Source organism: Alosa sapidissima, chromosome 8, assembly GCF_018492685.1.
Source record: "Alosa sapidissima isolate fAloSap1 chromosome 8, fAloSap1.pri, whole genome shotgun sequence".
In the NCBI taxonomy this organism is placed as follows: Eukaryota; Metazoa; Chordata; class Actinopteri; order Clupeiformes; family Clupeidae; genus Alosa; species Alosa sapidissima.
Genome location: NC_055964.1, coordinates 19,094,743 through 19,119,037, shown reverse-complemented (window position 1 = coordinate 19,119,037; position 24,295 = coordinate 19,094,743). Strand labels below are relative to the sequence as shown.

Below are 24,295 nucleotides of genomic sequence, written 5' to 3'. Positions count from 1 at the left end.
CGTCAATTCCAGAAATAAGTACATAATTTACTTTACTCTTTATGGAGAATACAGCGGGAAAACACGTATTTTCTTTTACAGTTTATATAAAAAATAGTCACATTAGGTAGAAGCTTTTTATTTTAATTTTATTATTACTATAATTCATTTATTTATTAAATAACCGATCGCGACTGACTGTCCACGTGATCTGCCAGAGTCAGCTGGAACAGAGAATAGGCTTAGGGAATAGGAATAGGTTCGACATGAGCATGATGACTGACGAAATAAATTCTTATGATGTAGTTTAAATAAACCACTGTTGGCATCCAGTTAACAGGCCTGCTTTGTAGACCATAAATTCAATATCAAGTGTTTTCCCTATATGTGTGTCTATCTATTTAACCAACAGCAGAAAATAACAGAATATCCAAACGTTTTCAGTAGGCTAGCCTACCATTGTTGCAGAAATCACGTATAAGAAGGTATCCCTTTGATTTCTGTTTATTTTCGCATATTCCAACATAAGGAAGCAGCATGAGACTCCCGTCAAAATCGTCACGAGGACATTCCTCCCAAATGGCCCTATCACGTCTTTGAACTGACGTCATGAGGGCGTGTTTTAGCTCGTGCAGCTCGTGGAAGGCAACTGCAAGATCTGTCTGCAGGCTAAGACCATAGACAGTAAAAGAAATGGACGAACAGACTCCGTCGTTTTCAATGGGAGGGCACTGAGTCAAATAGAACGATTTTTCAGTTGGTCCCCCCAGTACTGCGCAGACTCACACTTAACTTCGTGACGCTAGCCATCGAACTGAATCTTGTAACTCATATGATAGATACACAGAAATTCTTCTCACACTTCTTTCACCTTCAAAGTCATCAAAGTTAAACATTTATTTATGTATTATTATTAATATCATCCTCACCAAGTCGTGTTAATGTTGAAGCTACCATACATGATCATCTTCAAAAACAGTCAACAAAACAAAAAAGTTATAGCCTTGAAGCTAATCTTCTTTCTACTTTTCCGACCTACGGTCAATCCATCGAAAACCTCTGAAATGATTAGTGCCGTTTTTTAAAAAATTAGGTTTACTTTTTTATTATTATTAGGTTGCCTCTGTGTAATGCTTTACCTTAACATACGGTCGTGTATGCTAGGTTTTGCTTATGAGTTACCGTCATAGACAGTAAGGTGGACTGAGCTTCTTATCCAAACAATACGGTTATCTCCCTACGGCGCGAAAGAGAGATTACGTCAAAGCTAGCTTCCCTCCCACCGAACAAGCTAACCAATCTTCTTACGGGTAACCAACGTTACGGACGAGGTAGTGGAGTCTGTTTTGCCTTTGTAGTGTTTATGTGGATTACACAGAAGCTACAATATCGGCACAGGATATATGTTATATGAAGTTATGGTATTTCAAAAAAATCCTAGAATGAATGGGCTTCTATGGGAGTTAGCAGAGAGGTGGTCCCTCCAGCCTACGTCGATTCTTCTACTTCGGGGAATTCGCCTGCCCCCTTGGCTAAGACTCCCGCGATATTTTAAGGTCATGTGACATGGTGTCACGGTGGTAAGTCCCTCCCCGGCTGACAGAAGTCGGACAGATTTTCTAACCAGCAAGCATTGCGTCCATCCCAGTATGCATTGTGTTCAACCCAGCATGCATCACATCAAGTCAGATCTGCACAGATCTGCCTCAAGTCGAACACGCCTAATGTCTAATAAGGGGAGAACCCATAGACAGTAAAAGGGAGAACCGCCACTCTCGGGAAACTTCCGGTTTCTGAACTGGTTGCAGTTCCTTTTCTGGTTCCACATGAGGGCGCTCACGAATAAGTGCAGAATGAATAGAGGCCTATGGAGCTGAACCCCTCAAATCCACTTTTCTCGGGATATAATTTTTTGCTCAGAAATTCGAATGTTGCAGTCAAAAGAGGGGGCAGAAAAAATACAAACCGCTGAGTATTATATTTTTTGAGTCACTTATTTGTTCTAAAAAGCCTTTCAAATGTGTCAATGACGTCATTCATTAGCAGAAAGCTAGTGTGTTGTGGGCAACAACGACCCAACCTGTAAGAAATCGAAAGGACGTGACTACTCGTTCATTCAACTTTTGACCTATAATCCATATTGAGCTTGCAGAAAGCACAATCAAATCTTCAATTTCTCAACGACAACCAGGTGAAAGAGACAAATTTAGCCGTCTAGCTCCATAGACCCCCATTGTTTTTGCACTTATTCGTGATCGCCCCTAGCGGAACTGCAACATATTGCAGGTACAATGGAGTTAATAGGGAGTGATCCGGCTCTCCGTAAACGGGCTCTGGCTGGAAGGAGCTCGTGACTCACGCATAGGGACTCACAGCAGATATTGCGCGAAAGAGAGAAGCTGTTGCGTGAATGACGTGTGTAGCCATGCGCATAGGCACCATTATTCAAGACGTTTCACACTGCGCTGTGTTGCGCATGTGTTGAGAACATAGACTGGTTGAGGGTACCAGCAGGAGGCGGCAAAGTCTCTGTTTTGACCACATTTTGGACTAGTTGGTTGTAGAATGAAATTGTGGGACAGCCTCATCGCTCAACCTTGGCTACATGCCTGCAGACAGATATAGACCTCACAGATTGTGCCATGTTCTCTCCACAAAGGTCCTCAGTTAATAGTTTAAATATGATCATTTAACCTCTTCAGGAACACCGGTGCGTATGCATTATTAGCCTACTCTGAGTCCTTAGATAATGAACACAAAGCCCATAGAGCTCTAATGTGTGTGTAGGTCAATGATTGAAAGACTAGTTTTGATAGACTTATTGGACACTTACAGACATTTGACACTTATTGGAGTTATAACAAAGGATAATTTATTGACTGGATTAAAAAACATTATTACAACAAAATCCCTTCTTTCTCCAACCATTTAGTTCCAGCAAATGATCACCATAATGACAAGAATGGCCCTGAATCAGTTGTATGCAGAGATGAGTTCATTCTTTCACATTACTTTACTCTCATTTGCATGTGTGACTGGTATACAGGCACACCTAAGATGTTGTCTTGCTGGGTTGGGTTGGGATGTTGGGTTTGCTAAGGTGCAACATTTGCAACATTTAAAACTCAATAACAGTTGCTGTACATCCCAGTGCAGTTGACATTCTCACTTATTATTCAGATTACAGTATTTCACAAAGGCAGTAGAAGATTGAGAGAACTACTTTCCAGTGTGGTCCCATAACACTAATATCACAATTAAATAGTATTCTCTTATTTACTTTTGTTTGGAAAGACTGTATGTATAACTCTTAATTGAACTAAGTCCCTGTAAGGTGCATAACTCTTCATGTATGCATAGTGTAATGGCAGTCTTATCCAAAATATACAGTCAACACTATTTGATCATGAGTTTAAAAAATAGTTATTGCTTTAGACTGGAATGACTGTAAAATAACATATGCAGAATGAACAGAACATAATACCAGTAATTTAGAATACCTCACAGGTCTTAGGAGTGTCTGGAGTATAACACTGCAGGTCCTTTATCAAAAAAAGAAAAATGTATGAAGTCATGCAATTCCCTTTCATCCCATGCATAAATAAAGGTCACTTTGAACAATGGCTCATAGAACATGTACAAAGGCTTAGGAGTGCTCCAATTCAACATAAATGTGACATTTACACCGATATAGAACTATGCGAGACATTACTTTGGCAGCAATGAAGGTATAACTGGCACATTTAAAGATTAATCAGTTTTTCCTCTTTTAAAAAATAAATTAAATGGTAAAAAGGAAAATTGTCCACAAATGAGTCATGAGACAAGGTAAAGCTAAATTAAGACACAGATGAGGTATTTACAAACATCAGTAGAAAATTATATCCATTAATCAAAATAAAAAAACTACTTGCTCTATACTGGATTAGGGATACTGGCACAGTAACTTCAGAAATGAAGTTTTCTGACAAATTGTTTCAGTATTATACTTACTGTGGAATTTAGGGAACACAGCAGAAGTACACAATGTGCTGACAGCATCTTCTTGGCCATTTCTTGTGTACTTCATTTATCTTTTCAAGTTTCAAAGAGAAAACACCTCATAGTTTGACAGGAGTGTCGTCACAAATAAAGGTCTGGTTTATCAACTGGTGACGATGGAATAGCAAAAACAACAAGAAAATCATTAAACAGTAGTTAATGCACTGTTTAGCCTGCCCACTCAAAATATGCTATTTCATCTAGATCTACAGGGTAGTCAGTAAGATGCATGGGACCCTTCATGTTGTCATAGTGCTCCCCCTTGTAGCTTCTCCATTTGCCAGCAGGAAGGTAGATATCCCTCTCCTGTTTACCCGGCTCCAGCACAGGTGCCACCATGAAGTCGTCCCCAATGAGGAACTGAGAGTCTATCTTGTACGCTGCCTCGTCCTCTGAGGCGATCCACCAGAGAGGGCGGATGATGGGGTCTCCGGTGTGCAGCACCTCCCCGGCCAGCTCCAGCACTCGTGGGGCCACCAGGGTCTCGTGGAGTGCGGTGAACTTCCGCGCAATCTCCACCACCTCGTCGTCGTACGCCCAAGGCGGGATGGAGAACTGCATGGACGGCATGAAGGCTGACAGCTCCAGCCAGCGGATGTAGAGCTCACGGTCAGGCAGGCCCGTGGACCCTAGAGTCCCGTTCGGATTACCACCAATCATGTCTGGCAAAATGAACTGATAGCCTAGGATGCTAATGGTCAAGACGGTAGGAATGATGGATTTGAGACCCAGGTCGTAACCCCACACAGAGTCCCGATCAATAAGCCTGAAGAAACAGGAGATGTTCTGGGACTGGTACCCAGACCGAAGTTCGGCGCGGTCGTTGTATGGAATGGCCATTTCTGTGTAGCGGCGGGTAAAGGTGCTGGGGTCATGCAAGGGTGCGTAGGTGCTAAACTGCTTTGGCAGGTAGTTGGTTTCCCCGGCATCGAATTTGAATGAGGCAACCCCATACTTGGTTTTAAGGGCTCGGAGATGGGAAGCAAACCATTCACGGGCCTCTGGGTTGGTGAAGTCCAGGATGCCCCCGATACCGTTCCACCAGCGGACTAAGGCAGGGAGCTGTCCGCTGGGCTCTCGGACAAACAGCTCCCTCTTCACTCCGACGTCAAAGTTGGTGGATTCGTAGTTAATGAAGGGATGGGTCCACAGAGAGACATGGAAACCATCGTCCTTCAGACTCTGAAACATGGTTGAGACGTTGGGAAACTTCTCCGGGTCAAACTCGAACTCGCCGTAACTGCTGGTGTAGCGGTCGTCGAGTTCCAGTTGGCTGCAGTTGAAGCCGTGCTTCTGGATGTCTGACGCGTACTTAAGGATCTTCTCCTGGTCCACTGCGCTCTTGTTCAAGGCCCACGTGGACCAAATTGGCTGGCGGAACACCGCCTCGGACGGAACCTTGTTGGGTTTGTTAAAGTACCGCCGGACCATGTACTTGTGTATGGAGGTGACATCGCGGCCGACACACACACGATAGCTCAGTTCGGCGTGTGCCACCTTTCTGGGTAGTGCTTTGTAAGGGCTGTCATTATACCGAGCCTGGAAGCGAAGAATCTTCTCCTCGTCATCCCAGCCAAGGTGAAAAGGCACAGAGTCATTAATCTTTATGGCTGTGGCGTTGGCTGAGAGCCAGTAGCGCTCCAGAATGCTACCAAAGTCCTGGCGGTTGGAGTACACGTCTCCGGTGATGAAAGGCTTGGGGGCTTCCTGGCCTTCCACGGACATGGGCCAATGCTGGACGGCTCGCTCCGCACCTCCATACCAGTGGGAGCCGTTGTAGGACATGGCGTGCTCCACGGAGCGGCCCTCCTCCAGCTCCTCCCAGCGCACCCGGTAGCACATCACCGTGTCCTTTGGCCTGACGGTCTGGACAAAGAAGTTCAGTTTCCCTGTGTCTGACTGATCGCAGCGAAGTATTCCGCCCTCCTTAGAACACGAGTCCAGATCAAGAGATCCCGACCTAAAAGGAAACAGAACGTACAGTATGAACAGTGATAAATGTGAACCAACTCATAACTGCCTGGTAATACAATATACAAGATACTTCCGCTAACAAAGTAACACAGCAAATACCAGCACACACCTGAAAAGCATTCTGAAGATGATGTCACCCTCTTGATTGCGGATAATGAACCCATCCTTCTTCAGGTCCAGTAATTCAGCTTTGAGGATTTCTGCTCTGCGCAGAGAAGCACTGTAGTAGCACCATGCTACTATGGCTGACATCACTAAAACCACTCCCAGGATAATTGCAAATAACATTGGACGGCCTTGTCGACCCCATTTCTTCTGCTTTGGGGGCTTAGTGAAGGGACCAGGGTACAGATCCCCCACAGTTCCCTGTACTATTTGATACATAATGAGGACAGAAAAGGGACTATACAAAAAAAAAATACTATTTCATTTAAGAGACTATGTAGTGCTGGTGAGTGAGGTTCCCGTTGGACAATAACATGTTTCTGCAACCAAAAAGATGATGGTGAAATAGGTTTAGTTTCTTGATGAACTCTGAAATCTGAAAAAGAGGAAGTAATAACATGAGAAACCTCATTCCAAAACCTGTGTTATATCATTTCTGCAATTGATCAACCATTTCTGCAGATTTTTACAAATCTAACATAGCCTGCACTCGTGTGTGTCCTGTTATGCCTCACACATGAGTTATGCCATAACCAGAGTGTGAAACTGTTCCAGTGATTTTAAGCAATTTGTGGTATTGAGATATAGGCTAGGACAAGGAAAAGACAGGTTTACTTAGAATCTAAATTGGTGTAAATTAGCAAGTACAAATCTACCAAACTGCAGAATAGCTGTTAACACGTCACAGCAATAATGGTCTCTAGAGTCTAGACTCTGAGCTAGACAATGATTTCACAGCGAAAACCGACCAGGATACTTAGTTTCATGTTACATAGGCCTACCCGGTAATCATGTTTAAGACAAAGCAAACAATTCCATGACAATATTGAGTCTGGCTAATGTCTTCCGGCACCACAACAACAAACTGTTGAAACCGTTTATTCTATTTGAATGGTGTTACCACAGAGACAGAGAGATTTATTCTCAATTAGAAATAACTTTTTAAACAACCTCGCAATATGTAACCAAGCACCCTTTACAAAAAAGTTCAAACATTTCTGCAAATCTACTGAGAAGTAATTTCTCCCAATGTAGCCTGCCTATGCCCACAGTGGCTTGTTACGAGACCACACAAACAAACAGGGTCACTGTAATGGCAACGAGATCGATACTCTCAACTCTGATGATTGTTGTTGATCGGCAGTAATGTTTCGCAACGTTTGCCCTGGAACAGTGGCAAAATGAACAGTAGACTACAATATAACGACCAACCAGGTTTCTGACGTATCAACTCTCGCTGAAATTGAAACTGTAAAGTTAGTTTAGATCGCCACCAACCTCTAACAAAACACAGGCAGACACTTGACATCAAGGGCAAAGGAACTTACGCCACTTCTTAATTTCTCACAAAACTCATAGGGCCTACTACACCACTATCATACAATCACACCGTGCAGAGCAAATTATGGAAAGTAGACTTAAACCAATCAACAGGTTTTCTCACTCACCAACAACAAGCCAAAGATCACAAATGTAGGCTATGCCTTGCTTTCTTTTGGCAACTCACTTAGAAAGTGATCACGTGTTCCACACGTTGAAGGCGGTACTTGGTCCATGTCGTAGGCTGTATGCTGATTGCTCCAAAAGCCTGTCAATCAGAAGGGCCCACAGACGTAATATTTAAATCAGCACTGTAACGTCGTAGATAAATATGAAATCTCTATAGGCATCGTAAGCACTTCAGATAGAAAAAGAATTTCTAAATAAACTTAACATTTAAATTAGAGTCTAGGCTTATCTCAAAAAGTGATTTCACCACACTGATGGTGGAGCCAAAAACTTCACTTGCTAAACACGCAAGGTTGGCAAATTACCACAAGGTGGCAGCGTCGATCCTTGTAACATTCCCAGTGTTGGTCAGCAAAACATAGTGTTTTACAAAAAACATATCTAAATCACCATTCGGGAGTCATAAGAGAAACCATGCCATATCCACACATAATGATCAAGGAAATTTTGCTTCTATTGTATTGCACTTTTTAACATATATCTGATTTCATATTGTGTTGATAATGCAATAGGCTGTGGAAACATTAAAGTAGGCTAATGTAATATAGGCTAATTCCATGTTTTCCCTGTCCAGTTACTTTTTAAACATTCATTTTGAACACATACACTTGAATTCAAGCTCCCATCCCCATCATTCTTGATTACCTTCCCTTTAACAACCAAAGTGGCACACATCTAGCCTGACGAGCCAGACCCACATTAAAATGTAGGGTCTGGGCACTCACCGTTCCCAGTGCTCAGTCCGAGGGGCGGGATAATCAGTTGTCTTTCAAATTCCCTCTGCAAGCAATAGGACAGCGACAGCGCTATGAGTCCCATGCGTTTCCCACCAGCGGAGCTAGTTGGCTATTTCAAACGTTTGCCAACTTAATAAAAGCTTAACTCGTGTCACACTGTTCGCCAACAGCAACATCCATCTTATTTGTTTTCAAGTAGCAGGGAATTCAAGCCAAACCGTTGCAACTCTGCCATCAATCATTATGTTAAGCCCACCTAAAGACTCTATACACGATTTCATTGGCCTGATTAAGTTTCGATTTCTGGAGCTCACAAGCCAACTGAGAGTTGCTAGACTAGCCCTGGCAGCAAATGTAATTTGCTGCCGCTAGGGGCGCGTCTAGATTTCTAGGCTAGCACACATCAAGTGTAAAGGTAGAATTCACACTTCTGAATTGTGAAAAGAGAATAAATGGAAGAATGACAAATAAATCACTGTTTGAACAATTTTATTAAAAACAAATTGATGGAATCATAAATGGATAATTCAATCATAGTAGTCCAGGGATTCACCTGTTGTCCATTGTAGTCTTGGAAAAAAAGATGCTGACTGACAATATAACCTTTTTCAATATGATTGTACCTAGAAAAAGGTAACACATGTGGGTCTCTTAACATTCCTAGACTCCATAACTGGAGTTCATTAACAAAAAAATTGTTTCAGTGATCATATTTTTAAAAATAAAACATGTCGTCGCATTTGTGTAAAAACAGTGTAAAATTTACACTCTTCTGTGAATAAACATACACAGACATCATCCTCACTTTCAGTTTCTGAGATGTATCTCTTATCAGATAAATATAAATACATTTGTTCATGTTGCTTTTTTCGATTTGGGTAAGTTATTGGGAATTTTGAAAGAAAACATCAAAACAATGTTTTAGTCACCATCAAGCAATGCTCTACCACCCACCATGATAAGGAGCGACACTGGCACATAACTATTTGCTTGTATAACATCACACTAAACCAGCGGTTTGACCCTCCTTGTAAATACCCTATTATCCTATATCTGATTATCAGCTACTATCATTTCCTATCATTATTTCCTATACCACAAGTACTTGCTGGGGAGGGACTATACCTTTCTGCCTAGTCATGCACGACTAGATTGTTCATATTGGCATTGCTCTACTCTATGTAAAAGTGGCTTAAGCTGACTTATTCTTCCTATCTGTGACACAAATCCAGTCACTGCACGCAAACACACCAACACACATCAACCCTCCAGTGCATTGCATTGCTCAATACTCAATCTCATTGAAGTTTTCTGAGAATCCAGAGTACGGGATACTGTCACCAGCATCTGCTGAAGAGACAACAACACAGAACACATGAGTACAATCTTCCATCCAGCATCAATACTAAGACAACAACATGAAAACTATTGTGTCAGATCCAGTGTGCATGTATGGTGTACAGTATTCAATAGGATTGCAAAGACATCTGCAAGCATCCATGCTATCTGAACAGTAAGTCTGGTGCACAATGGTAACATTCTGTTCTAATGTAAAGCACAGCCTCAGTGCTCATGGGGGGAAAGAACTACAGAGAGTTTAAAGAGAGGAATGGATGGGGGGGTAGAGACAGAGGATAACTCAGCAGCAGATACCCCCCCCCCCCCCCTCTTCCCAACCCCCTCCAAATCCCCCGTCAACACCACTCCTCTCTCTCTCCCAGCAGACCTGACCAACACCACAGAAGCAGCCCTGGGGAGCAGCAGGACTGGGACACATTCTGTAAACCCCCACCAGACACTAGCGTAGTTCAGCTATCCTGGGGGGGGGGGGGGGGGGGGGGATGCCGCCGCTCACAGCGCATGAATGAAGTTACTGTAGCAAACCACTCGCCTGTGAACGGATGAGCCTTTGGGACGCAACCCGTGCAAACCTTAGGTCTGGCCCCAAGGTTAAGAAAAGGGAAGTGGGCAATGTTTGGATGTTGTTTCTCATTGGAGTGTTTGTTTGTTTCTCTCTTTAATATGTGTAGTACCTTTGCATGGTCCTCTTTTAAACACAATGTCATCGATGGCAATGTCGCTCCTTATTGAGGAGCCACGAATGGCTTCAAAGATAATCTGTAGGGGGAAAAAGCACACCGCGATAATTTAGTTTCCATCTGTTTAAACACTCACATCTGTTTCTCACATCTGGAGATTAGAAAGACATTACGTATTTAATCATACGCCAGCTTCACTTTTTATTACAAACCACAAAGTACTGGTCAGCCTCTGGTTTTCATCATGGTTTAAAAACTGCACTTCACAGACAGGTTAAAGAACCTGCTTTGTAATCTGTAAGATGTTATACATCACACACCCTTTAGAGTTCTCTGGCAGCACATAGACAGTGTTTAAGGTGAAAGGCACAGCACGACAGTGTTTAAGGTGAAAGGTGCACTGGTTTACCTGGTGCTTGGTGTAGCAGTCGTAGTCGATCATGGCCCGCATCCAGGAGATGCTCTGCTCTCCCTGTCGTCGCCAGAGCAGGGAGTCGCGGTGGCGAATGTCACGGTGACGGCTGACGTGACGCCGCAAGAACACGCTTAGCACACCGGTGCCAGAGCCGTACATGTGGTAATAGAACACCAGACACTGAGGGCTGTCCGAACCTCGCAGCTCAGTGGTCAGTAGCCTGGAGGAATGGCCCGGTAACATGTGAGAGGCCTCGATGTACATGTAGTACCCTTGACAACAGGCACAGACAGAGGTTGTTAGTTAGGACGCTACTGTTACGTTATTCATTCTTTTAAGAGTGTGGGGACTGATGTCCTTGAGGATTGTAAACTCTTTAACTAACGGGCCAGTGACTCTGAGTCTGAATTTAATATCTGTGAGTCATTTGGGAATGTGAGTTTCTACATCTTGACTTAAAAGAAATATGATTAATCAGTTAACTACTTTAGCTCAGATTCCCAAAGGTCATCTCTCTCATAACATGCAAAATATATGACTGTGTAACCGCATTACAGCATACAGTTGATTCTTCACATCAAAACATCAGCTGCCTTGAGCAGTGGGATGAACCTCGGCTGAACTTGGAGAAAATAAACTGAAAGACTTGGGATGAGAGGGTTGTTGACTCACCTACCCCTAAGGTGTGGTCCCCCTTGGGCCCCGTGTAGGAGGTGGGCGTCTGACCCCTGATGCGCAGCCAGCCGCCCCTGTGCAGCTTCTTCTCCTGGGTGTAGCCGCAGTCGCCCAGCTCAAAGTTGCACTGGCCAGGGGGCGGCCGCAGAGGCCCTGAGAAATCAAACCAAACCAAACCAAACAACAAACAAGGGATAACTTTAACCTCTGACTGTGACTGTGTGCGTTGAAGGTCTGATCTTAAGTGTTTTGTTCAGATTCAATCGTGTTGGATGTGTCGCTGTCAAGAAGGGTTGTGTGTCCTCGGTTAAATGTTAACTTTATATTAAAAACAAGAGAAAAAATATGGTACTTCAGAAGTGTCTCCTCTATGTTTCCCCTTCCACAACAAAATTACAGAGAACATCAGAGATGTGTTTTGTCTTGGACACTCTGAGGTCCTCCAGCTGTAAAGTAATTTTCCGCAAACATTTTCATCATCCTGTGTCATCGGTGATTTACAAGGTTGTCTTAGTGGCTTCTCTTTTTTTTATGGATGGAATGAAAACATAGCAGAGAAAGAACAGACAGATGTGGGAATATTCTCGCAGAGTTGTCAGTTGAAGTGGCATCCACTATCTCCACTACAGTCAATTTTACAATGGGGAAAGTACGGCTGGTGATATTTTAATAACAGTAACTCTTCTCATGTTTCTGCTCTGAAATGTGGTGTACTGAAGACTGGGTGTTTAAAACGCTCCGGCTCCACACCACAGCCAGTGCTATCCAGCTCAGGGGAAAATGGATGTTTTCCATAGTGGTTGACTCTTAAAATAGTCATCATACAGCCAAGACCAAACCGAACGGCATTCGTAGCCCAGCCCTTCTTCACTTCAACTTCCTTGTCGCTTCCTATCTTGTCATACTGTATATTCCTGACCAAAATGTTACGTCTTGAAATAAAGCGTAAAGTTAATTGCTTTTCTCAACAATGACGCTTAAAGTGGGGGGCTTGGAGATCTAAGTGCTTGAAATGGAATCTGTTGTGGTAGCATTCCATTTGATATCTTGGCTACTGAGAACATAAAAGCCACTGACTGAATATTAATAAAATGCCTAATTTAAAACATCTGACTCTCACCACTCCAGCTACTTTAAAATGCAGCTGCCACCGAAGCATCTATTTTTATGAACTGTTACTTGCTGCTTCACCGCCCTGTTTAACCCTTGTGTGATTGTAGCTGCTGAGAGGTTAACTAAATTTATCCCATGTCCAGATGTGCAGTGTTTGGAGCAATGCTGTATGAAGTATGTATACCACTGGCTATTTTGAAATGGCATAGAAATGCAATACGGTTTTTCATTCTAGGTGTACGTCATGGTAAACTACATTATTGGTAACCCATAGTGTAACAGCAGCTCTGAGACTATTTTAACCGATACTGATATAACTCACCAGCTGTGACACGGCAGTCTCCAATTGTCACCGTGATGTCATCAAGAGACACCAAACCGCAGTCCCAGAAGTTCCGACAGATGGTAACAAATACCATCTGAGAAGCAAAAGGGACAAACATGTCAGGACTTGTCAGGGTACTTTTTGGGGCACAGTGGATGCCTGCTACGAGCCATAGACTCGGACAGACACATAAAGTAGGCTAATGCTAGCATACCAGTGCTAAACAGCAACACAGGAGGAATAAGACACAGCAGGTGTGACAGCATAAGACTGACTCATTTATACATCTCCACTCATGTAGGTAAGGATGCTCATCATTAATCCACTTGTGAGACAGACACACACATACATGTAATACAGTAACTTCTGATCTCAATTCATACAGTCATGTGACCTCCATCATTAAGATACTGTTAGATATTGTATTGTAAGATATAATTTTTCCAACACTGTAAAGGATCAAAGTATGACTATGTGTCCACTTATTTCACAGAAGCATGTGAAGACACCTATATGCATATAATAAAAGAAGATCATGTGATAAAGGTCATGTAATGTGACCTTTATACTAGCAGTGAGCTCACACAAGGTGCCTAGTTATAAACCTATATTTTCTTTCCGATAAAACACTGTGAAGTATTATTTCACACAAACTTCTATGATGACTTGATGGTCCTTTTTAATGTGGGAAACTTGTTAAAAGTTCTGTTTACATTAAGAGTTTGTTGGTGTCCCTACGGTTCAGAGTTGAGGGGCAGGGCTCAGTTGTGGAGCAATGAAATCCACCCTTACCTTGGTGGGCATGGGCTTCTGGTAGGTGATGTCCACCTCAGTCCAGACATCCCTGGAGCTCTCGGACACTGTCCAGATCTTCTCCTGAGCCACGTTGTTCTCGTCGTAGATGTACAGAGCCAGTGCATTGTCTATCTTCATGAAGCCATGTAAGGCATAATAAAACCTGAGGCAGTACTTGTGGTTCCCCGGCAGAACCGGCCCGTGAAGCCGGCCCACATAGCCCGGGCGAGAGGTGAAGCGGGTGTTGGCCAGGAGGAAATTGCCTGTGAAAAGAGTGAAGGAGTGATTACAGCACTTACACTACATCATTCTCTTTATTAGCTCTTTGAAAGTGTGTTTAATAGGGAATAATAATGTTTTTTATACCATTGCAGTGCATAATTACTTTTTTGAACATCAATTATCTTTTTTCCTCCTATTGCAGTAATCATGCTGAAAGCAATGAGAAATCCCTGAGTTAACAGCATCTGTCACTGCCATTAAGATCTATGAGAGACATACATTTGATAACCATTTAATAGGCCTGAGTTTGTGTCTTAAACATTCCCATTGCTCAACTTAACTGTTTATTAATTATAAATGTACATAAAATATGCATAGCACTGATTCATGAAAGTGAATTAAGTAAACTCTACAATCTAGCCCTGAAGTCTGAAGAAATCCATTTATCAGCACGTTAAAAATATCTGCAATTACAGTTCCGCTACACGGTTGCATATATTATAAAGATTACACAAGCTGAGTTAAGATAGGCATAAGAAGCAGAGGGCTGTCAGACTACATAAACTGGCAGGGAGACAGGGCAAGTGCAGTACTTGCTCTATTTTTATCTGGAGCAACAATAGCAGCGTTTGTTCTATGTTTAACCAGGAGTGATTGTGACAATTTGCACCAAACACTGGCGTTATTGAGGAGCCCTGATAGAAACAGTGGACTGCCTTCAGGAGGGTCACGTCTCGCTGACCACAGGGAAGTGTGTTCCAAGCCCGTTTCTCGGCTCTCACCAGTTCCAGTGGTGTGGTCTCCGACCCTGTAGACATTGGGCTTCACTGAAACCCTGTTCCACACGGAGCCACCAACACGTTCCTGGTGGTATTCGCAGAAACCCTCCTCGAAGTCGCAGTTGGCGATGGAAGGGTCAAAGTTGGGCTCTGGAAGAACACAAAGTGAACAAAGTAGTCAGTTTGAGCCAAGAATGTGGCCTGATTCATGAATAAAGTTATGAAAGTAGACTTCAATCAAATAGCATTCACATCTGTTTGTAGCTTTATTTTGTTTATTTCTAACGGAATGTCTGTCTCAAGGGTTTTCTGATATCGATTCCAAGTAAATGAAATTTGGACCGTTCAGTTGGTATTGTCATACCCCATCAGCACCTCTCTTTGAATTAAACACATATTTCTAAAGTCAAGAAACCATAATGACACTGTCTGCATAGGAACCAAGAACAGTTCTGACCTGTTTCTGAGTGGCAGAACTCCTGTGAGAAGGAAATGTCGTCAATGGCAACAAACCCTCCGCGTGGACTATTGAAAGCTACTTCAAACACCACCTGGCAACAGAGAGGTAAATACTAGTCATTATATATAGCTCTGTCATTCAACAAAGACAAGGGAAATATACTTAAAACAGAACTTTAATACAGGGGTTCCAAAGCCTTTAAGAATATGTCGGGAGATGGCATTGAACCAGATGGCATTCTTTTCATGTGTGTCCCTCATGGAACAATTTACACCACATCACAGAAAATGAAAACAAAACTAAAGCAATCATATTCCAAAATATTCTATTGTGAGCATCATGCTGTACATCAATATTACTTAACATGGAAGTATAAAATTATTACCATTATTCAGTTATCATGTATTGCACCTGTCTTGAGTTGTGCAGCTTTTTTCACGATGTTTTAAGCATGCAGACTAAAGCAGTGGAAACATGTGGAGGTTCACAGAGATGAAGTACTATGTGTCAAAGCAAACCTCTGACCTCTTCCCGCACACACACACACACAAACACACACACGCGCGCATACACACACACTTATTTACACCTTCACTTAGGCCAGCTGCAACACCTCAGGAGCAGCAGACGCTAGCCAAGCCCCGTCTGTGTGTGTTTACACAAGTCCACCACTCAATCCTCCTGAAGAGGCTCGGCACAACAACAACTGTGGCCTCATAAGTCTGACATAAACAGCACCCATACTGTATGTTACGAGCAGCCTCTCAATCGAAAGCTCTTACATATTTTTTTTTTCTGAAAGGTAGGCTATTTTGCAAAAAAGCTTTGTAGCTACAACATATAGGCATTCACTTTTTACTTTCACATCATATAACATTCCTTGATACTAACCCACCCAATAACTCATTTTCAAGTTCACACAGCAATTGATTTGAATGGTCTCAATGGGCCTGCATATGTTTGTAAAAGGCTATAAAAACAGAGTTGAGCTGTGGGGATGACACAGATGACCTAACAGCTCAAACTGTTTTCTTTCACTTGCCTCAGTGTACGTGTGTGTGTGTGTGTGTGCGCGCGCACGTGTGTGCAACCGCATGTGCGTGTGTGTGTACTGTATGTGTGTGTTTGTACTGTATGTCAGTGTGTGTGTGCGTGTATATTTCCATAACTTAGTCTAGTTGAGTGACTAATGACCAAGTCCTGCCTCTGCCCCAGATTCTGCTGGCCGCAATGACAGGGTTTAATTATGAAACAGAGATAAAAGGCCCAGGGTGGGAGAAACTCTGGAAACATTTAGCCCCGTAGACAAAAGAGGAGAGGGCAAAAGAATGAGAGATTCAAGTGGCTCCTTCCCAGTAATCCCTTCCCCTGTTACCTAAACACTGAGCAAAATCAAGAGACATGATCACATTATTACACTCAACTGGCTATTGAGTGGGAGGATGTCTGAATCTGAGTTGGACTGGTGCATTGTTTGCTTGTGTGCACTCGAGCAGTGAAGTAGTGCTGTGTGGCAAGATTCTCGAGGGGCCATAATTATTTTGCCCCCACCCCCACCCCCTTGATCTGACGTGGCACCATGTGATGACCTTTGACTGACCTCTAAGGGGTGCGGAGCCTTGATGTCGACATGCTCCAGCCTCCAGTGGGGGGTGGCGTAGGCATCGGGTCTCCACAGCTCCTCGTAGTGGCCCAGCTCGTCCTTGGTGAGGAGGGAGAAGTAGTTGCCCAGAGCCTGGTTCCTCTGGTAGTAGAAGGACAAGCAACCCGACATGGGAGTGGTCGTCATCGGAGACAGCAGCTTGGCCACCTCCTGGAACTTCTTGGCGTAAACAGAGTCCACGTACATGTAATGTCCTACCCCAAAAAAACAGCAGGAACAAATAATCGCTCACTGTGATGAACTGTCACATTAATGCAACAAAAAGTCAAAATAAAAGAGAATCCAAACAAAGTTCCTTTGAAAGTAAAGATAGGAAAAAAGGGGGAATTCTATTCAGGCGAATTGCGGAGGGAGTTCCATACATCCCAACGGATTAGAAATACAGAGGGGGAAGCCTACAGCTGTAACGCTGTACACACAATACCTCTTTCATTGTTCATGGTGTGGTCATCTGGCAGGTTGGACTGGGGGTCTCGGGCGAGGCTTCCGCCCACGTACCAATTCACATTGGGGTTCCACTGGTTGCTGTAGCCACACAAGTGGTGCTCCTCAAAGTCACACTCTTTGAGAGAGAGCAGTTAGTCATTCCCTGTCTGCATGGAGCGATAAGCATGCAACTCTTTCATCACAAACACACTAACATGCTGAGTTCACACTTAAAAACACAACAGCCCTCGAGTCATTTATTTCACTTTGTAATATGAGTAATGAAAAAAGTGAGATATGAAACAGCGGACTGACCTATGCAGTATCCAGGTACTATGTGGATTTCAAAGATAGCGACGCTGTTGCCTGCTGTGTTGCCAGGACGCCCTTCCATTAACAGCTTAAAAGAGTGTCAAAGATAAACACAGAGAGAGAGGGGGGGGGGGGGGGGGGCAATATAGAGTGAAAAGCAAGTTCAGTATGGAGGGAAACCAAGAAGAGCATGCAAGCCATGGCAACCAACTAAAATGAAAGAAATTAGCACAGACCTTATGATGGCTGCATACTTAATCAGTTCTAACTCATTCCATTCATTAGGCCTTTCGTTCCGCCTAGCTCCACTCATCCATCTGGGATCGATCCATTGGAGTGGTGTTTCAGAAGGCTGGGCCTTATCAAAAATCCTTGCATATGATTGGATAAGCCACTTGTCCGTCATCTATTGACGTGCTACTTCAACCACTCACATCGAAGCCATCCCGTGACACTGAGAACAGTCTCACAGTTGCTTCTACGCTATGTCACATCTATAAAAACTCCCGCCCTGCGTCCTGATTGGCTCTACCATAAAATCTGGTGCCGAAATCACTCTCAACGGAAGCGATCCCAGATGGATGTGAGTGGAGCTAGGCGGAGCTAGGTACAACAAAATTCATCTGGCGAGAGTCAGGTTACTCTAAGGCCACATACTCAGCAGACTGTGGCCAGACACATTTAGTGTGTGCCTAAAGTGTAAATGGCAGTCGAGTGGCTAGCTTTTAGTTTATGAGGCTAATTTCCACAGCTGAGGAAACAATTTATGTCTTACTTCACTACTGAAATAGTTGTCATAAACAAATTGTCCAACTTAGACACTATGGCTTCCACACAACTGATGGAGCACATGAAATGATTTGTTTTTCTTCATTATTTTCACCATTGCATTGCATTGTGTTTCCACCACAATTTACAGTACATCACTTTTACATCCAATTTTCTAGTATACATTTCAACACTTGGAGTTACGTCTATTTAATGAGGCACAATTCAAGTGCAATGTTGCTTTTTCTCTCCTATTTCATTACAAGGGAAGGTCTTTCTTCCTCACCATGCGTTTTCACTCTCTCTCATGATTTCACAGGAACCACACTGTAGTCATTGATCTCTCTGCACACTGCCTGGGCTGCATATGTTTTCCTTCTACCGTCAGTTCAGTAGTATGGATACCTGGTACGGCTTGGACATGTTGCGCAGGTCCACGCTGGCGATGAGCCAGCTGTCGGAGGTCTTCTCTGAGGTCCAGAGCGTGTAGTCGAAGTTCTCGCCATCGGGCCGCAGGTGGAGCTGGAGCGAGCCCTTGCCCGTGATCTGGTAGACCATCCTCAGACAGCTCCAGTCCAGCAGCTCCAGCTCCGAGCTCTGCAGCACTGCCTTGTCCTTAGAGCCCATGAGGGACGCATCAGCAGTGATGAAGCGCCCTAGAGAGAGAGAGATGCATGATGGTCTCCTCTACAGGTCCCCATTCAAGCTGAAGTTAATTTACTATCACAGTTAGATATTGCAGGAAACAGCAGCATAAAAACCTGAAATGCATCCTTTTGAAATCCAACCTTACATCAATCATCATCAAAACAGAAACCTTCAGATATAAACCCTTTGTCATGTGGCCAGCATGATGAGAAACCTTTGTTCTATCACTTCTTACAACGGAAGCAGAACATTTGTCATGTAGGGTTTTTTTTTTTAGGAAGCAGCTGTTGAGGTCATTGTCAATGCAGTCTTGGCTCGACAACTCAGACTCATTAAAGTAAATGGAGCTTCATTCCTGACGTATCTCAGTGTCAAACTGCCAGACAATCATTTGACAACATGATACATGGATGTCTGTGCTGTCAGGGAACAGGTGTGGGTTTGGTCTTGGACTTTCTTCGCACTGTGTTTTATACACTCAGTGGAGAGAATGAATCAACCAGCGTGTCTCGCCTGCAGATTAAAACTGCATCTTGGAACGGCGTGTGGATTAGAGCTGCATGGAAATTCTCTCTTCCTGGCTGAGAGAGACAGTGTGCAACAGCAGTAACAGATTCCAGTTTTACGCAAGTCGAAATTAATGAATGTTGAACTAAAGCAAATAAATCAGCGTTATCAATTTAGAGACAAAGCATTTGTTAGGGAAAAAGACACTTTATGAAATCTGTCTTCGCTTTCAATATAAACACAGGAATCTGTATGTTATTGCAATACTGCTAACTTTTATAGCCTTCTACAGTACAGGCAGATGTCCTAAAGGTGAAAGTGATTCATTCCAGATGCCAGGGAGGACTATTCTTTTTTCTTCTTTCCTATCTCTGACCTGCATTTCAAAACCCTTAGCAAGGGCCCTGGTATAACCATAAATGTATGCATTATTCTTGACATCCCCAATAAACCAAACTAACAGGACCCCTACGATATGGAAAACATGAACGGTACACTTCATGTTTTAGCCGAGATTACAGGTCCTGTGGGTCCAAACGTACCAATGCAGGTGGTATTGCCATCAGCACATGGTTTGTGTTATCTCATCATGCACTCGTCTGGCCTGATAGCACAGATGCACGGTGCCTTAAGCAGTGCACACACATCAGTGAGAGAGACAAATGCCGAGTCACCTTTCCTCGAGGCACCAAGACACAGACCCTGATGGACCCCTGACCCTTCTCATATGCTAAGGCTTTATGACCGCCGCTACTGTAGCAGATTGTAATGGCACAGTAGAGCACTTACTCAAGCGGCTGTGCGCCTCAGAGGACCCAGCCAAGGAGTGAGAAAAGAGGTCTGTAAGAAAGTCTGGTTTTCCTCCAGGAAATGCTTACAAATCATTTTTTTTGCAGATGTTGGAAAAGTCTTGATGAGAAACGGGGGTTGCAGGGGAGCTCTTGTTAACCCATGCCCCCCTCTCTGTCTTTGATCAGACAAACAGAGCTTGGATGTCCTCTCAAATGCTGACTCATCATGAAGACCACTCTAAATCAGACAGTTTGTCCTTACATGTGCACAGTGCTCGCTCCCTCGCTCTGCTGTCAGTTTATTGCAACCTACAAATACAACAAAAAAAGAGTAGCCTTTGGGGTGCTCATCTGAGTTTCCAGTACTGGGTCCTGTGTTGCCCAGGCAACCAAACAGTAAACACAGACATGACCCAGTCGTGGTTTTTATGGTTCTATTTATCGACCCATTGGGGAAGCATGCTGTGACCACTGACATGGAGAGGGTTGTGTCAGGGCGAGCGGCATGCGTCTTGGCAGCGTAACGCATGACACAAGGCTGCCCCACATTAGTATTCCTCTGTTATGCTTTGTTCCTGAGCTTCCAATCTCCTTTTTACTTATTTAACAAATTTACACGATTTCTCACTGTTATCCAACACTTTGGCCATGCGGCCCTGCAGTGGCTATACTGAAGTAAAAGGTGAGAATGTCTGGCATATGGCAACTGCTCAGAAACTCCATAACTACGGCTTATTTTTAGCTGTGTAACATAAACATCAAAGGCAGATCATGAAATGGATTGCTGTTTTTGGATGCATCTTGAAAAGGACTTCCCAGCCTCATGCTGGACCTTTCCAGCAATGAGAAAGAGTGAGCCTACGGTAATGAGGGATGGTTGATTAGACTCTGATCAGACTTATGACTCACACTATCATCTGCTTGTGTAAATCTGAAAACAGGTCCTCTCTTATTGCACTTGTAAAAGAAAATAGGGAAGAATCAAACATCACAGAATCAAACCTAACACATACAAGGACTCTCAAGCCAAGCAGGTCAGAGCTAATTCAAAGCAAACAAATACTGAGAGGATAAAACGTCTTGCTGAGCAACCTGTCATATCAGCATTGACAGGCAGGCAAACAGACGGAGGAAACGGTGAAACCGAATGTACATATAGCCTACACGGCATTAAGCTTGATTGCATTCTGTTGTATAAGGATCTTGATATAAATAGTAATGTTATTGAGGCGTGCTTTATCAGAGCTTCTTTTTACATGTTAGCCTCAGCCATCTATTAATATCCTAACTTGACATCAGATTAAATCAATTTGATTATCAGATCTAGGTTAAATTGGATGCAAAACAAGAAGAGAGAGAATGAATGACTAAATGAATGAACGAATACAGATGGAAGAGAACAGACATCTTAGTAATCTCACACAGCCTACATTTGCAAGTCAAAGTCATAAAAACTAGGAGAATGTTTTACTACACCTTCTTCGTTGACTGTCCATGTAGCATAGTTAGGATCCGATGTGTATCCACAAGTGCTGAACTCGAAGCTACAAGAACCGGGCAGGAGCAACTGCTGCTGTTGAGCGTTGACCAGTGTTATAACTGCAAGGGGAAAGTTGACGAAGTTATAGCAAATGCAACGGGTTTTTAGTCCATTCCCGGGAGCAAATCAGTTCGCGTTCATTCAGTCCGACTTGAATGAAAAGACATTTTATTCTACTCTCCATGTCTGCCCGCTGTAAAAAAAAGAGAGAGAGAGACCGAGAGACGAAGAATACGCACAACTAGTGTGTAATTCATTGTTTTCAAAATTGTAAAAGACAACATCACAGAAGACAGCGAAATTGATACTCTGCATCCTAGAGCCTTTCAAATATTGTATTCGCTGTTGCACACTTAGACTGACATAACTCTTACCATATAAAGTCAGGAGATGAACGAACATGGCCAGGCCGTGAAAGATCCGACTGCACTACTGTCCAGATAGGAGAACGCTACGCTGCTTCTGTAGCGCCGTGGAGTCTCCTCGAACCACTAATTCACAAAGAGACGATGTGTGCAGTGATGCCGTAAAGTTTACTCTACATAGTGTAGGCTAATCATGAGACTCCTTAACGGGTTCCTGAGATGAGGAAGGAGGGAGGATTCATTGACTGCAAATTCATAACAGGTTGGGATGGCCACTTTACCACTGGGGGAGACAAGTTTTCATTTTTGCACGTCACAACCAGCTGGTCCCTTGGACTGCAGCGGATAAATAACACATTCTAACACTACACTAATCAATGCATTTTATTCGCCACAATAATAATTCTCTAACATTTACTCTGTTTACAGTAGATGAACAATCCACATTACTAAAAGCTGCTAACAGAGAACATGTAGCTTTAGCCCCGAGGCAGATAGCTCTTAGATGCACTGAAAACAGGCACAGCAGAGGCAGTGCTAGCCCGCTACCATTAAGGTATGCTTTATTTGGGTTCTGCAGACGTTTTTGCCATGATGGAGTATTTGTTTGCTGCCTTGCTCCTACATAAGGTAGAGGAAGGATCAGGGGTCACCACAACTTGTCTTAAAGATAAACCTCCTTAATACTCCTGTGTGCGGCAACAGACCCAGCTAGGGCAGTCAGACAGAGAGGAGACAAAGGGATCAGCTCATAAAGATGCTGAGATAGAGGTTCTGCTCTTTTAGTCTCTCTGGAAACATATATTCTATGTGCACTGACTGTGTGCATGGGCCACATGCATGCACACACATTTTGGTGCTTGGATTTGTGCATGCATAAGCACAAGCCTTGCTCAGCTACTCATTGTCATGGTTCCTAAAAATAACAATTTGAATGAGCTAATGGAAAAAAAGGAAAGCATACCTTTTTACAAGTGTAAACTAAACTGAGCACTCTGCTGAGTTGGAACCATGAGAACCACTATAAGAGCTAAGTGTCATTGTGAGGAGACCCAGAGTTAAAAGCTTTATAAAGTCCTCTTATTTTGGAAAGGAGAGCTCTTTAGATGGGCAAGTTGAGCCTGTAAGAGTGGGTCAATCTGCCAGAGTGTTGAACTCAAACTTTTGGAATATGAAAAGACAAAGTAGAGATGGTGTTTGACTGGAGATGAACATGCAACACAGAATGAGCAGAAAGAACAATTAACACAGATTTTGAAAAATGTTTTATCACTTAACACTTAACATTTAAAACATGAAATAAATCAAATCTTTCCTTTAAACAACACAAGTTATGGTCAAATTAGTGCATGCATTCAATCAATTATTACACAATGGACAACAAAATGCAAAACTAGTTGTCAATATCAACAGGTTCAACCTTCATTTTTCCTGTCTGTAACATTTGATGGGGGCAGCCGTGGCCTACTGGTTAGTGCTTCGGACTTGTAACCGGAGGGTTGCCGGTTCGAACCCCGACCAGTAGGCACAGCTGAAGTGCCCTTGAGCAAGGCACCTAACCCCTCACTGCTCCCCCGAGTGCCACTGTTGTTGCAGGCAGCTCACTGCGTGCCGGGATTAGTGTGTGTTTCACTAATTCACGGATTGGGATAAATGCAGAGACCAAATTTCCCTCATGGGATCAAAAGAGTATATATTCTTATATATTTGTTGATACCTTACATTATAGCATGTGTAAAAAGGCAAACAAGCATATTGCAGCATGAATTATATTCTTTGCTCCCAAGATATCAGTCATTGACATGTAATATCTTACCATAAACCTCTAGACTTTTACAACTTGTCAATTTTCAATGACATAGACCTAAGCACCTGGACTAGTTAGCTTTTTAACTGTCATATTCACATATGTACTTGTATTGTCCTCATTACTGTATGTGCCTTTGGCCTCTTTAATCCATGCCAATAGTAACGCAGAGGTGGTATCTACTATCTTTCATGGGGTATTAAAAAAGGGGGTTAAAGGGGTATACTTTTTTTTTGCAGC

The 24,295-nt window shown here is 43.1% G+C and overlaps 2 protein-coding genes across 5 annotated transcripts; both read right to left on the bottom strand.

Moving 5' to 3' along the window:
• Positions 1-2,828: 2,828 nt before the first annotated feature.
• On the bottom strand, positions 2,829-7,673 carry LOC121715059 (myogenesis-regulating glycosidase-like). Of its 2 annotated transcripts, XR_006033520.1 has the most exons (4): positions 7,608-7,673; positions 6,104-6,535; positions 3,973-5,980; positions 2,829-3,521 (listed from the first exon to the last, which is right to left on the bottom strand). XR_006033520.1 is itself a non-coding variant. In XM_042100376.1 (3 exons), the coding sequence occupies exons 2-3, from the start codon at positions 6,376-6,378 to the stop codon at positions 4,189-4,191; spliced, it is 2,067 nt and encodes a 688-aa protein (XP_041956310.1). In that variant the 5' UTR covers positions 6,379-6,535; positions 7,608-7,673; the 3' UTR covers positions 2,829-4,188. The 2 variants fall into 2 exon arrangements, 1 of the variants encoding a protein (XP_041956310.1); XM_042100376.1 differs by having other exon boundaries at positions 2,829-5,980.
• Positions 7,674-8,877: 1,204 nt separating this feature from the next.
• On the bottom strand, positions 8,878-22,631 carry mamdc2a (MAM domain containing 2a). 3 transcript variants are annotated; one of them, XM_042100374.1, is made up of 14 exons: positions 22,258-22,631; positions 21,820-21,942; positions 18,803-19,053; positions 17,633-17,717; positions 17,316-17,453; positions 16,829-17,085; positions 15,226-15,319; positions 14,772-14,918; positions 13,765-14,030; positions 12,970-13,066; positions 11,532-11,687; positions 10,854-11,131; positions 10,439-10,523; positions 8,878-9,755 (listed from the first exon to the last, which is right to left on the bottom strand). In XM_042100374.1, the coding sequence occupies exons 1-14, from the start codon at positions 22,283-22,285 to the stop codon at positions 9,691-9,693; spliced, it is 2,070 nt and encodes a 689-aa protein (XP_041956308.1). In that variant the 5' UTR covers positions 22,286-22,631; the 3' UTR covers positions 8,878-9,690. The 3 variants fall into 3 exon arrangements, 2 of the variants coding, with proteins under 2 accessions (XP_041956308.1, XP_041956309.1); XM_042100375.1 differs by having other exon boundaries at positions 8,878-9,752; XR_006033519.1 differs by lacking the exon at positions 8,878-9,755 and having other exon boundaries at positions 11,536-11,687.
• Between the last annotated feature and the right edge of the window lie 1,664 nt (positions 22,632-24,295).

Excerpts from the sequence above, each read along its gene's own strand:
- LOC121715059 (XM_042100376.1), bottom strand. The coding sequence starts at position 6,378 with ATGTATCAAATAGTACAGGGAACTGTGGGGGATCTGTACCCTGGTCCC. Across the intron at positions 5,981-6,103 it reads ATCTTCAGAATGCTTTTCAG|GTCGGGATCTCTTGATCTGG; the intron begins GTGTGTGCTGGT and ends GTTTCCTTTTAG.
- mamdc2a (XM_042100374.1), bottom strand. The coding sequence starts at position 22,285 with ATGTTCGTTCATCTCCTGACTTTATATG. Across the intron at positions 17,454-17,632 it reads AGTACCTGGATACTGCATAG|AGTGTGACTTTGAGGAGCAC; the intron begins GTCAGTCCGCTG and ends TCTCTCTCAAAG. Across the intron at positions 9,756-10,438 it reads TAAAAGAGGACCATGCAAAG|CAGATGCTGGTGACAGTATC; the intron begins GTACTACACATA and ends TTGTCTCTTCAG.